This window comes from Cheilinus undulatus, linkage group 1, assembly GCF_018320785.1.
Source record: "Cheilinus undulatus linkage group 1, ASM1832078v1, whole genome shotgun sequence".
Taxonomy (NCBI): domain Eukaryota; kingdom Metazoa; phylum Chordata; class Actinopteri; order Labriformes; family Labridae; genus Cheilinus; species Cheilinus undulatus.
The window spans coordinates 41671086-41686258 of record NC_054865.1 but is presented as its reverse complement, the minus strand read 5'-3'; the positions used below and the strand labels follow the sequence as shown (position 1 = coordinate 41686258).

Genomic DNA, 15173 nt, shown 5'->3' with positions numbered 1-15173 from the left:
AACAAGCAAAATATAATCACTGTGGGTTGGAAACCTGCAATGTAAGCACTCTTACATTGCAGGACGTTCTAAGCACCGTTGAGTTCAATATATGAGCATAAAATCTAAAACAACAAATCCTGTAGTTTAACTGAGAAGTGAATCAACGGATTTTAAATCAGGAGGTTTGTACTTTGGAGTTCCCCTCAGGGAAGGAAAACAGCTTTTTCTGCTCAACATGACCTACAGCTACTTTGCATATACCTATGCATGCTCTGTCAGGCCAACTCAAGCTCTGGCTTGTGCACTTTCAACACCTGTACAGCTGAGCAGCAGCCACTATTAGAGCTAAAATCACACTGTACCTGCTTGAAAATAAGCAGCATTTAAGCTGTTTAATTCCTACCCTGCATCTGCCCTCAACAATTAGGGAGATTTCACTACAGTCCATGATTTTTGTCCTAATTGTGCTTCGGGTGCGAGTATTTCCACATCTTTTAGGGTATTTATGCTCTCCATTAACTGGTGAAATAGAAGCTGTTTGTCAGGAGTAATTACAAACGACACAAAAAAAAAACTCCACCGTGGTTATTATGATCCCTCCTCGGTTGCTTAAACACAAGGAAGAGATGTGAAGGCGGAGAGAGGTTGAGCCTGTGTGATACAACCACACCCACACACAAGGAAACACGCACAACTCTCTACCGCATGGCACGCTGAGATCCCCGCTGTGACTTTTTCTCCACAGGCTGAGGATTCTCAGAGAAAGCTGCATGCCACACCACGCAGTCATCATGAAGAAGCCAACCAAAGGTAAGTTTCCTGCAGGTAGTGTTGCACAGCTCCCGCTGAGGAGTGCTCTAATAGTGGGGAATCCAGCTCTTTGTAGCGATCTGGATCATTTGGCTCAGCTCAGAAATAAGAGCCGGCTCTTTCAGCTCCCAAATGGCTTTTCAATGAGTGCAATTCTGGTTTGATTAAATTGGCCAAATTCAGTTATGGTTCAAAAAGGGATGTCCTAATCAGTATTTTAGCCACTGAGAGTTTCAACTGTTTCTGTTTACAAAAATAACTGAACAGAAAAGCTACTAGATGTCTCAAGTGTATTCCATTTAACTTAGTACAGTCAACATTGGTGTCAAACACTTGGAATCAAATTTCTCCTCAGAATGGTGTTAATGCTGTTACACTAATAAAGTTACATATTTATTTAGTTAAATAAATCAGACAAGAATAAAAAAAATCAACTTAAGTGGTCAAAACAGGTTCACAAGTGAATTCAAATAATCTCAGGTCCACTTAAAAGTTGTGTAAACAGCTTTAAAAACAAATTAATTCAATAACTGAATTTGAAATATAACAATCCCACTCAGGAGTGGTATAATTAGCTTGACTATATTAGTCTTGAAAAAAATAAATTCAAAACTGAGATGTGAAAGGTTTGACTTGATTAAGTTATATGCAGATGATGTCATGCAGTGGAGAACACCCTATGGGGGGGAAAGTACTGATCCCTGCAATGAGAAACACTACCAAAATGGTGTGTAAAAGTGTAAAAAATATAAACAATGTTGTAATGTTCAGACAAAAAATGAAAAAAAAGTTGTTTTTTTAAGTCACAGAGAAACAGCAGCAGATGGAAACTAAAAAAGTCTCCATAAAAAGCCTGGGCAAGAAGTGTCACACAACACTCGTGTATGGTCTGTTTCTACAAAGTGATTCAGTTTTGCCCAGTCCAGTTTTGCCTCCGTTTAGCACATTAAACTCTGAATTTGCCTGTATTTCCTCAGCTGATGCTCGTCTCACCAACCTCCAGCCTTGTTGGGATGGAAAATCCGTCTCTTTAAAGAGAACCAGATCATTTGGCTCAGCTCAGTAGAGCTGGTTGTTTGGCTAACAACAAAGGATAGAGGAAAGAAAACCAGCACTCAAACAGGAGCTAGCTACTGCAGCAAACATAAAAGAGCTGACTGTAGCACAAGCTTGTTTATGAACAACAAATCATTATTTGGGCGATTATCCCACAAGGTTTATTCGGTTGATAGTACATCACTGTTTCAATTACAAGTATGTTTAGAGCAAAATGTGGATTTTTTTATACCTTAAGAGGCTCAGCTAGCCTCTTAGCTCAGTGCAAGACTCTTCAAGGCTTTTGTTTCCCTTCATCTGTCTAGACAATGCTAGACACTAGGAGGTCTGCAGGACTGAGTGATATGTGATAATGATTGCCTTCACAACAAGTAAATCTGTTCCACTGGGTTAAAAATCACTCCTTTGTCAAGTTAAGGAATAGTGTTTAATATATGTAGAAATGATCTGATGATAATTGCAGTAGATGTCCATTTAGAGCTGTTAAGTACTAACTCTCCTCTGTTCCCATTCATTCCTTATGGCATTCCCCCTATTCTTGATCCCAAACTCATATGACTGCAAACAAACTAAAGGAACAGGATCAAAAATAAATGAGTTAGTCAGACTAAAAAACAGTCATCCCTGTTCAAAAGTAGCAGCTTAATCTGAGACATGAACAAAAGCACTAACATTGTAGTAAAACCTTAACATCAAATACAAGGTACTCTTGTTATCACAGTGACAGTGCAACTGGAGCTGCTACAGAACTTTTTTTTCTCACTCAGTCTTATTTCTTTATCCACTGTAACCTCAAAACAAAGTGGAAGTTTTATGTTTAGGAAAACCAGCATCTCCATCACCTTTTCTGTGATCTTTTCTGCCTTATTACTCTCTGTAGGGTATTGCTCTTTCCTCTTAAAGTCCAGAGTTTGTTGCTTCAGTGAATCAGCCCTCTCCTCTGTTGCTGTAATGAAGTTTAGTTCAGAGATGTCCGATCAAATTGGTAGTATTAAACTCAGCACTGCTGCTACTGCCTCATGAAATGGTCGTGTTACAGAAGCTTCAAGTGGTTGTTGGACTGTTTTTGCTCTCAAGCTTTAAGTATTTCCATACCGCTGATATTTTAGCCACAGGATTGCTAATGTTGCTACTTCTGCTCTGTCTTACACGTAGCCCGCTGCAAATTGGGCTCTGTTCAAGACAGCTGACGTAAAAGGTCATCTGGGCTCATCGGATCAAATTGCAGATCCCCAATCAATTAAAAAATGTTTATATCAGCCAGATACTATGCCTAAGTACTTGTACTCATTAACAATTTCAGATAGTGTACTCAGTATCACTTTAAAGCAGGATTTTAGCCTGTTATTATGTGAGTGTGGTTAAAGTAAGAGCCATGTCTGCAGTTTGGTGATGTCTAAACATAAATGAGGATGAAAGAAGGAGAGGAGAATAAAAACTATGAGCTGATGACTTGTCAAAAGCGGTATGAAGAACATTTATGAAAATAAAACAAACTTTCAAAATAATATCAATCCATACAGTTTCATTCTGTTCATCAAGATCCACATTTTATCACGACGAGTGTGATGGTTTACTTGTCTAAAAAGGCACATGTACATGTCTTCGAACCATGAAAAAGCATTATTGTTTTGGATGTCTCCTGTCATTTACAATTAGCATCATTTTCTCTCATTAATGCAGCATAATGCTGGCTGACACCTGAGGATATTTTTATTATGTTGGTGATTCAGCTGCCATTTTAGGTTGGTCTGTGTTTGTTCACTTTATAACGTTCAGATGTGAGTCGACTTAAGGTACAAATTATTCTTAGCCTGTAACTCCATGCTGCTTTTCCAGCTGATTTAATCTGTTTGCCAAAGTTTTTTATAAAAAACTTAAACTCCCCTCTGGTGAGTGGTAACATGTCTTCACGAAGTTTCCACCTGCAAAGTTTGAGAGTACAGCGAAGAAGAAGAAGGGCTAGGGTGGTTGTGGTATGTTTTTGGTGTACGCAAGGGCTGAACAGTGCCCGTTTATCTTTCCATCCACAAATGGATGGAAAGATAAACAGGCAGCCCGAGAACATAATGCCTCCAGCCTCTGTTATTGCTGCTGCAGTGGTATAAACATTTATTTAGAAATATATTTCACATTTCTGGACTGGATAGCTTCTTTTCTGGTTCATTCTGAGAAAACGTGTCCCTCCCAGACAGTCAGATTTAATCTGAGACTCCTCTGTCTTATTCTCATCTCAGTATTCCAGTAATTCCCTCACCATAGATCATACTAGGAAAAAAAAGTTTGAATTTTCCCCCAGTATGGGTCTGTTTGTCAGTTATCATTATATTGGCCCTGTTAGACCTCTCTCACATGCATATGCTGCATATGAAACTTCAGCCCTGTTTGTCTTTGCATAGCTAATGATGAAATACAAAGTGAAACACAAACATAAATTATGGTGTATGGAGGGCTGTAAAGGTACGTGCATTCGTACCGTATCTGTTCGCTACAGGCCTCTCAGTACAGTACAGACATGTACCGAACGGATACATGTGGAACAAAGCTCATACACAGACTGTCACAACCACTAAAATTGCACCAAGAAGCTGGTGCAATTATGACAGAAGACATTAGTATGGATGCTGCTAAAGCACCAGTTTAATCGGAACTTGATGACATTTCTTTGTTAAAATAAGAACAAAGAACAGTAGTGATTTGTTTTCTTTTCAAAAACGACAAAAGTCGTGTACTGACATGTCTATAGTCGCCATGGTTCGTGTTATTCCTCGGTAGCTGTGCGTGCACACCTCAGTCGCGGCTATGTCACGTGTTTTGTTGCTCTGATTGGCCCGGAAAGATGCGACAGACAGAACGTTCATTCAATCACTTCCAAGTTTTTTTTCAAATCCTCTGCCCTTTCCCAAAGGCTTAGCATTGTAGGTTTTCCAGATGGATGTGTGAAACACATTTTAGTGTTTAAAGAACGGGTATAAATATGTTAATATATCAATTAAAATAACCTAGTAATTCAAAAATGTATTTATTTATTAATATTTTTATTAATTGAAGACCTTTTGAAGGCGGTTGCAGCATTATTAATAATGTGAATGTAATTTTTTCAGCCTATTTATTTTAATACAATTAAAAGTATAAGAAATTCTGTTATTTATTCGCTTCAATTACCATCATGAAAACGTACCGAACCGTGTTTTCAAAACCAAGGTACACACTGAACCAAAATTTTTCCGTACTGTTACACCCCTAGGTGTATGCACACATTACTGTACAGATACAAATTAACAACCAAGTAGTTTTTCCCACGTCCAACCAAGGGCTCAACTTTAACTTCCTGATTCTCAGAATTATTTAAATACAATACTTTCCTTGTACAACATTTTCCTTGTACAGGTATGAATAATCATCTCATTGTCTCTCTGAACCACTGTAGTGTTCCTGTAAAAGTTGCTGTTTAGTTCAGCATTACTGATGTTAAAGAAGCTTTTGAGCAACTATTAAACTTGTGAGAACCGTCAGTGGTGGTTTTAGAATTTGTAGGCCCCAGGCAAATACCAGCATAGGGATTTTTTTCCCTATTTTGTAAAAAGCAATCATGCAAGTGTTTAGTCTACAAAAGTAGACAACTACAAGACATATCTGATACCCAAATACCCAACAGTACATTTAAGTCACCTCACAGAAGAGCATCATAACTCAAACTCGCCTCATAAATATTCAAATATAACTTTATCAGTACGGGCACCAAAACCTGTTAGGTAAAAACCCAGTGCTGAATTTTTTAAAACCTGGGAATCAATAGCGCTTTAGCTTATAATACTTCACAGGCTCTCTGACATAATGTTATTTTATCTTATCACTGGGGCAAAAACATACATCAGTTCTTACAAGGAGGGAAGATAAGCTCAAAGTACACCAGCACTGTGCATCAATTTAAACCTAAATGTGGTACCTTCAACTGTTGCATTTAAGAAACAGTAACAGGCGATCTTACTTCAGCTGCTACTAACAATTTTTTTTCCCCAGCACAGCCTGATAGTTAAAAATGTTAATCCAATGTTGAAATCCTTGGTCAAATCAACAGAATTAGAGTAATATTATCATGTGTTCAGGGTTAGTTCAGTTAAAGTAACCATCAATTAACCACCAACCATTGTGTTCCCACAGTGTACAAATATAAAAGCACAAATAAAGGTGTATAAAAAAATGCAGCATCAATTGATTGGTATCTTATGCTGAACAATTTAAAGTAATAAATAATCCAGCTGCCTTTATATCAGTGTTGGTCATACTGATGTTAGAAAATAGTCTGACCCCAGGACATTTCAGTGAGACAAGTCTGGCCCTGACCTTACGTGAGTTTGACATCACTGGAATATGGACTCAGATTGATAAGGAGTATCGATAAGGGTGTTATCATCAATAAAAATGTATGATTGCCATCCTATCTATATCACGTGAAATTTATTGAAAATAAAAACGTATTGCTCACTATTGGTGTGTTATCTGTCCTTCTGCCACAAATCACATGTGTATGTTTGATGCGTTACCACCAGTTCATTGGTTCAGTATGTCTGTAGGATCTACCTCACTGTACTCGGCTCGATATGGAGACATGTAGGGCTTTTTATGGGCCTTGGACCTTAGCAGGAACTTTGATTGATAATCAAAATCTAATTTGTTGCTACTTCATTCACACCTGGCGCCTTATTAACATTCAAAACAATCATGAAAAAAGTTTTCGACATGTACCTCATTATCTGATGCACACTTATAGTAACTATTTTGAAGCCTGAGACAGTCGCTTACCTTTGCCTGATGGTAAAACCACCTACATGTACGCTGGGTAACCACAGGATCCAGTCACAGTTTAAATTTGACTCATTCTTTGAGTGGGTGTGCCAAATAGTCTGTCAACTTAGATTACTTGTAATGCTTTGCCAACAGCAGACTGTAGCATGAGTATGAAGTAATTCTTTGGGTTTACAAAACTAAACATGAGCTCCAGAGTGAGTAATGCTCTGTTCTTTAATCTCCTTCTAGATGACATCTATGCCTATGCTCTGTCCAAGACTCTGACAAAAGTTTCATCACCTGCAACTGTAGGACTCTACTCATCATGTGAGAATCGAACAAGCATGATCCTGAAACAAATGGAAGGTAAGTTAATATCACTGTATCTCTACCCCATCGGGTTGTGTCTTCCTCCTCTAGTTTAGATGAACCACTTTAAACAGTGTGACTGCAGTATGTGGGTTAGCATGCAGGTCTTCAAAATTCTTACACCAAAAACTCAAAGTAAACTTCAAATGATTCCTACACTGTGTCTGTTTCCACCCCCCAATGTTCACTGTAAACACAACTGCATGGTGTGAAATTATGGTATGCTGGCTGGTGAAACTGCACCTGTTAGCAACAGAAATGCTGTGGCAGCATGTAGCGCCACAGGCATTGGAAAAACTTTAAAAGGAGATGTAGAAGAAAAAGGTCAACAGGCGGTTAAAAAAGGCAGCATTTGTGTACAAAGTAATGGCAGAAAAAAAGCAGGTAAAACAGACCTGGGAAAATTAACAAACGCTGAGACTACAACTGCAAGCTGTCACCTCCTGCCACCATCCTGCTTTAATGAATGAAACTTTAGCCTCACTGCCTCCCTGAGCAGAACCCACCACCTGCCCAGGTAAGAGATGGGAGAGCCACACAGAGATCAAGACTCGTCTGAATTATGTTTAATTTAAGAGTAACTGACCTACAATTTCCCAGGACTGCTGACATCAAAATCCACTTATGGGCACAAGTAAAAACCAAAGAGAGCTCCGAGTGTCATAGTGCAAATAGGAATAGAACAAACATGCGTCTCATCTCTCATTTTAACAGAGCCCAGGCTCTCCCTGCAGGCATTATAATATAAACCTGTTTTTAATATTCCTGACTGAGCAGCTGGTATAGCCAAGGATCACTGGCAGAACAACAAAATAAACTCACAAGGGAACAAGATGGACCTCTCTTAACATATAGTCCTATGAAATAACAAATCAGGCACAATAAACAAGAGAGATAATTGGCTCAATATACAATATTACAATGTTTTCACAAGTTAATGTGAACATGATGGTTGGATGGATGGATGGATGGATGGATGAGTAGGTAGGTAGGCAGATGGAAAGACAGGGATGGACAGATATTTTGTTGATCCCGATTGTTGTTGTTGTTGACCATCAATAGTCACCTGCACCTGTTTATTTTTTATTTTCAATCCATAACAAGTTCCTCTTTCCATGCTTAAATTCCTGTCATAATCTTCAATCTACTCAAAGTTCATTGTTTTCTTTCAAAATAAAATCACGTCTGTATCCAATCAAAAAGGTAATGACCCTTAGTTTAAGACAGTAAAAACAGTTTTGAATGCAAAATAGTGGAATTTTTAAAATAGGGAGATTAAACCATCACTAACAAAAAAAAATTTGACAGCCCTTCTGAAATTATCATAGAAAATTACATTTTTAAACGTTTATTTAAAAATATAAGGATTTTTTTAAAAATCCTATGTTAATATGTATAGCACAATGTGAGAAAATGAGAGGAGATGGTGCATGTCTGGTATTTTCTCAGCTTTTTGACAACGAATCTCACTTTTTATTTATGTTTTAAAAAGTTGGGCGCATGATCACAAGCTCTGATGTTGTATTCATTAGCCCAAATGCTTTAAACACCAACATATTCATTCATTGTTGCAATTTAAATCTATATGTTAAAATCCCAAAACAAACAAAACTAAATTGTACATCTTTTCTGATCTTTCACTCTCTCCACTTCCCAATGTATGTTATTGATATGATTTAGCATATCAAGATCTGCAACATGCCACCATTTTTCATTCTGCAAAATGCTGGTAGTTCACTTCGTCAGTCTCCACCCATGCTTTTAAAAGAAATATATATATTTATTCACAAAGTCTGTATGCCACTTTTCTTCAACTGCACTAATACAAGAAAAGCCAAAAGCAGTTAGCACCTTCTTCTGATTAAAACAGAGTATTGCAACTTATAGGTGCATCTCAAAATTTAGAATATCATAAAAAAGTACTTTTTTCCTGTGCTTTAATTCAAGAAGGGAAACTTCCTTATACAGATGCTAATGATGCTTCTGTGGCTTACCCTCCTTGTGAAGGGTGTCAATGATTGTCTGCTTGACAAAAGTTGGGTCCTTTCCTATGATTGTGGTTGTGTGACTGAACCATAGCGAGAGAATGAAGGCTAAGAAAACCTTTGCAAATTGAACTTTTCCACAATATTTTAATATTTTGAGTGGAATTTTCTGATTTTTGAGAGCTGTAAGCTGTAATTATCAAGATTAAAACAATAAATGTCTTGTAATATTTTATGAGATGAGTCTACAATTTATGACAGTTTAACTTTCTGAAGTAAATCATGAAAATGATGTGGTTTTATAATCTTTTGAGATGTCCCTGTATATGAAATGGTGAAAAAAAATTAAAATTGTCTGAATTTTTACCAACTTTGAATGTACTGCGAGGTATCATTACATCCCTAAACAAGCTCAGTTAAATGTCATAGATAAATTCCAGCCTTAGTAAGACATAAAATAATCAGTCAACCAACAAAATGTACTGATAGTGTTGCAAATTAGACAAAAAAAGGAAGAAAAGTGTTCACCCACCATAATCTCACTGACAACTTACAAGACACAACATTTAAAACGTGATGTTTATTTCTTGTTCCCAGTGAGCCACTGCAGTCAGAAAATCCCTGAGCTATGTCTGAGTCTGTGAGTGACCTGTGCAGCTCCTCAGAGCTCATGCTTTAATGAGTTTTTCACAACTGAATGATTGATTGAGAAGTGGACATTGTATTTCTGCCCTGCAGGCCCTGAGGGGATTTATGTTGCCTTAAGTACACACACCATAATTCTGCTTAACTCTGCACATACCAGCACAAGACACACAGGAACACATTTATGTTTCACATTATAGGATGTAAATAACAGTAATTAGTAGTGATTGCCTTAGGAAAAGAATTTCCTCCATCAGACGCTGTCCATATTACACTGTCAAAAATATCTCCTCATGTGGGCCCATTGAACATCTATCTTTCTGTCTTTTAGATGTACGTCACTTTGAATAAAAGTGTCTGCTTAATGACTTGGTAATATTGGACTGCTCGGGTTCTGCTAATGTTGTTGGGTGTATTTTGTTTTGTCGTCTGTCTTTTGTGGGGTTTTGAGGGTTTGTTCTTCTGTTTGCTTTCACACAATTTGATGCACTTCGTAAACACTTGTTTTAAAGTGCTATACAAAGTTATCATCATTATTATTACCCCCTTTACATTTCTGCTAAATCATGTTGTTATACTTGTTCTTTAGGCTATCGTCTTAATATACACCTTGACAAGCTTGACAAGTGTATCTGTGTTTTTTGTTTTTCTTTCTTTTTTTCTGTAGTTTACATGAAGAAGGAGTCTGTAAGGATTGAACGGGAATATGAAGGGAGATCCAAACCTCGCCCTGCCCATCCCTCAGTCTCTGACTTTCTCGCACTCATAAGCAAACTGCTTTTCTACAGACCCATTTGGACCAAAGAGAACCAGCAGCACCACAACGTCAGATTTATTTATGTACATTTCAGTGCCTGGCACTTTGCAGGCAGTGACCTGCTGTGGGCTGGGATTGTGATACGGCTGTTGCATGCCATGCAGATGAGCTTTGGGAAATTACAGCTTGTGCTGTACCGTGTAGCTCAACATGATGAGGAGGAGGAAGTCATGAAGAAGGTCTGTCTTTCATCTGATATTTTCCCACTGTTAGGAGACTTGTCTATATGACAGCCACCATGTGCTACACTAAGCTTACTTATTTTAACATGCTCTGATGATGCAAATTGTACAAAAACACTGGCAACGTTTCCTTAAAGAAACACTGCTAAAAAACAGTACATTATTTTGTTACTGTAACATCTAAATAGGTGTATCAACCTCTAAAAAGTTAAGATAATGTTTAGTTAAAAGTTTGTGCCAACTAGATTAATGATTAGGGTTTCACAAAAGTTGCTATAACTTATACTTGAAGAAACATTAATATACTTAGACAAATATAATTACAAGACATGCATAAAACGAGGAGATATTTTTGTTCAGGACCAAAAGGACTACTCAGAAATGAATGGGATCACCAAATTCATCATCATAAACACTGAAGCAAACATATGCACTAGTAGCTATGAAACTAACCAGCATAGAGACAGCACAACCTCTGGAACTATGCTGTGTTGTGGCTGCTGACAATAGCATGCTTCTCCTTTATTTATGTATTTTTTTTATTTTTCAGGTGGTGGAGGACGGTCATAATGACTGGAGGTCCAAAAAAATTTGCTGCTGCCCTCTTTGGTTCCTCGTCCTGTTCATTCTCATTTTACCAATTGTAATCCTGGTCGTCATGTTGACTTTTGGCCCTCCCACACCTGAGCTGGAACCAGACGAGGAGGTGACTAAAACAAACGGACAGGTAGGGGTTCTGGAGGGTCTGTTCATCGCTGCGTTAGGAGTCCCTGCAGCGAGCGCGTTGAGGTTTGCCTGCCAGATGGGAAAGAACCTCATCTTCAGCCAGGACCTGAACCTAAAGAAGGGGATGGACAACGAGAAGGTCAGCTGCAAAATGGGCTTCATGAATGAAGTGAGGAAGGAAATGTGGTTTCTGTCTCGATTCATCCAGTTCATGGAGGTGTTCGAGAGGAGGAGGATCAGAGTGGTGCTGAAGATCACCAACCTGGACCGATGCTCCCCAAAGAAGATTGTTGCCGTTCTGGATGCCATCAACATTCTGCTCTCAGAAGAAGACAGTCCGTTTATTTCCATTCTGGCTGTCAACCCTGATATTCTTGTACAGAAGGTGAACTTTGCAGATGGTGTCTTCAGCAAAGAGGACAGAGCGTACGCACTGTTGAACTGCATCGTGACTCTGGCCTTCACGGTCCCTCCGCTAGGAGACGACTCAAAGCGCAGTTTGTTTAACAGCCTGACCAGAAATGTAAAAGTGACAAGTAGAGGTGGGGGTTGCAATAAGAAGTCTTCCTCAGATGTGTCCTTAGTGGAGATTGTATTTGATACCAAAGAGTCAAAGCCATTGATTGATAAAACTACAGCAGTGCCAGATGTCAATGAGGATGAAGTAGAGAAGTTGGTGTGGAGCATCTTGAACAGCAATGAAAAAAATCTGAACCAGTACATGGTGGATGATGCCATGTCCATGAGGAGGGTGATCAATTCCATCAGAGTGACGGTGATTATCATGAAGGCCTTAAATAAAGAGCTTCCTCAACCAGAATACATTGCAGCATGGGTGGTCTTGGCCAATGAGTGGCCATGCCGCCTCAGCTGGATCATTCAGTGTGTTGAAGACGCACAGCAGAGAACAGACATCGATGGAAAGAAAGCACCCAATGCTGATGAGTCAAAGACCTTATGGGAAGTCTTCAGTGAGTCCAGGGCGGAGTTATATGTGATGAGTCCACAGATCGAAGACCTCCTTGAGCAGGATGAAGATCCTGAGATGTTTGAGAGGTTTCTTAAAGTAGATTACAGATTCACTGTGAAGGATCTGATGACATTTGTAGAGACGACGGTGAACCTGGATCACTCAATCAGAAAGGAGTTGGCTCAGATCAGAGGGACATCCAGGCTGAAAGATTCAGGCTGGATGAGAGACCTCGCTCCTCTGCCAATCACATCCATCATCAAAATGGACAAAGAGGATGTTTGTGAAGAGGTAAGGAACTTCTAAAGATATCAGACTTGATTGGGCAATGGTGGGAGCAGGATAATCACATAAAATTGTACTAAAACACCTTCTTTAGCAGAATTACAACAGAAGAGCATATTGAGAATCTGTTTAAAGATCAGCCAAACAAACACTCGTGTTCTATTGAACAAGTCAGCCAATTATTATTTTCCCCTTCATACCATAAACGACTACAAGATGATTTTCACACAGCATGAGTATTTTTCTGCACAGCAGAAGGGCACAGTGGATTTTATCCCCCCGCTGAGCAGTTGGAGGTGTGCAGCTTGTTGCTGGCAGCTCTTCATCCAAATGCTCCTACTTGTTCCATTACTTTATTCAGAACTTGATATGCTCTTAAACATGTAGAGTATGAACAACTTTTACTGTTTTATTCACAAAACAGAACATTTCCTTTGACATATTTGCATTAAATGATATCCTGTGTTAAGGGTTGAATTCATCTTGTTCTCCTGTAATTCTTCCTCTCAATTACATAGCCACCACTGATGCACTGATTTTTTTTAATCATTATTAAATCAAAGCCACTAAAAATGTTCAACAGGCTGAAGTTTTCATCAAATAAAGGGGGGAGAAGAAAGCAGGGACAGGGGGTAGGATTGGGGATGACTGAGGAGAGGAAAGTAGAGAGAGAAAGCAAAATGAGGATGGTGGAGAAGGAGAAAGCAGGGACCGAGTGTAAGATGAGGATGATGGAGGAAAGGAAAGCAGGGACAGTGAGTAAGAATGATGGAGGAAAGGGAAGCAGGAACAGAGAGTAAGATGAGGATGATGGAGGAAATGAAAGCACGGACATAGAGCAAGATGAGGATGGTGGAGGAGATGGAAGCATGGATGGAGAGCAAGATAAGGCCGATGGACAGAAAGAAAGCAGGGACAGGGGGTAGGATTAGGACGGTGGAGGAAAGGAAAGAAGGGACAGAGAGCAAAAAGAGGCTGAGACACACATTAACTATTATGAAGGAAATAAAAGTAAAGTTAACCATAGCAAAAGCAGGGTCCATTTATATCAGGAATTTCTAGTTAAAAATACAATAAATACATAGATATTGGTAACCAGCGCAATATTTTTTGCTTGGCTGGCTAGCTGAGGGGGGCCCTGTGTCATTTTATTTCTGGGGGCCCAAAATCCTTAACTACACCCCTCACCTGTTTTCTGAAACTGTTGAACTTAAAATAGAAAAAATGGTTTCATATCATACATTTTGTAAACACTGCTGGACACAAGAAAATGAAACAGAGCATTTCAAGATCTATTTCAGTAGAGATTGGGGATAAAATCATACTCTTTTTGTGTTATAACACCTAAATTTTCTCTTCCACAGTTAAAGAGGTTGGAATATCCTGATAAGTATATTGATATTGTGAGAAGCAATAACCTCAGTGGTCCAGCACTGGTCTTTGGTGATGCAGCTGACCTTAAGAACCTGCTAAATATGACCTTCGGTGAATGGGCGACATTCAGACTGCACTTCCTTCCACACTCACCATCACATCTCCGATCGAAATACAAGAAAACATCAATGATGCTTTCTCCCCCTCAGAACCAGCTGTCAAGGTTATATGCTGCCCAGCATTACTCGTCCAACCTTAGTCTGGGTAAGAACTGCATGTAAGGACACACTTCATTCATGAAGTCTGGTGTCTCTAGTAATGTGATCTACATGAGCAACATTTAATGCATTTTTTAACACCTGTGGGTTTTTTTTACTCTCACAAGTCAAAGTGTTGTGAAAATGGTCTCTTATGAGATAACGTGTGTATTTTCTAGAGGAAATGTGTTAAATAAGGTGGAAAGACAATAATCAGGGAAACAAAAAGCTATGAAACATGTTAACTTAAGAAAACATACAGACTAGAAAATGTTTCTTCGGTGTTTTGAAGATATGTCATCTGCTGTTGTTTACCTGTGCACCAAAATCTTAATCATATGAGGGCTATTTTGTATGTTTCGTCATTTTTGCTAGTTACATTGTCTTATACCTCCACCTCAGGTACTTTTTAAAAAAACGACCCCACTCTGGAGTTTGTCCTTGTTTACTATAAAGAGTGGCATGACTGCATTGTAACAAGTTTTCAATCTAGTATATTTTTAACTGAACATGGGCCTAAAGGCTAGGCAAAGCCATTTGCTGTTAGTCTTGCAAAGCTAATGGATAGGTCAGATTCTGTACCTGTCATTTGGCAGATATAGCTTGCAAAGCTTCAATCTGAAATGTTTGTGACAGGTCTGAAATGAGCAGACTTATCAGCATTATTTGAGGAGAATAAGGCAGTAGCTATGGGCAAGATTTAGTTGTACTGCAAGCCAGTAAACAAAGGCTGCTGCCAGTGAAGCAAATACACTATATTGCTAAAAGTATTCACTCACCCATCCAAATAATTGAAATCAGGTGTTCCAAGCACTTTTATGGTCACTGGTGTATAAAATCAAGCACCTAGGCATGCAGACTGTTTCTACAAACATTTGTGAAAGAATGGGTCGCTCTCAGGAACTCAGTGAATTCCAGCGTGGT

The 15173-nt window shown here is 38.8% G+C and overlaps 1 protein-coding gene across 1 annotated transcript; it reads left to right on the top strand.

Annotated features, from left to right (window-relative positions):
- Nucleotides 1-752: 752 nt before the first annotated feature.
- On the top strand, nt 753-14273 carry nkpd1 (NTPase, KAP family P-loop domain containing 1). The gene is made up of 5 exons (XM_041784926.1): nt 753-792; nt 6889-7005; nt 10306-10634; nt 11188-12624; nt 13983-14273. Exons 1-5 carry the CDS (start codon nt 753-755, stop codon nt 14271-14273), a joined length of 2214 nt encoding a protein of 737 aa, XP_041640860.1.
- The last annotated feature ends 900 nt before the right edge of the window (nt 14274-15173 follow it).

Excerpts from the sequence above, each read along its gene's own strand:
- nkpd1 (XM_041784926.1), top strand. The coding sequence starts at position 753 with ATGCCACACCACGCAGTCATCATGAAGAAGCCAACCAAAG. Across the intron at positions 793-6,888 it reads CATGAAGAAGCCAACCAAAG|ATGACATCTATGCCTATGCT; the intron begins GTAAGTTTCCTG and ends ATCTCCTTCTAG. Across the intron at positions 7,006-10,305 it reads GATCCTGAAACAAATGGAAG|TTTACATGAAGAAGGAGTCT; the intron begins GTAAGTTAATAT and ends TTTTTTCTGTAG.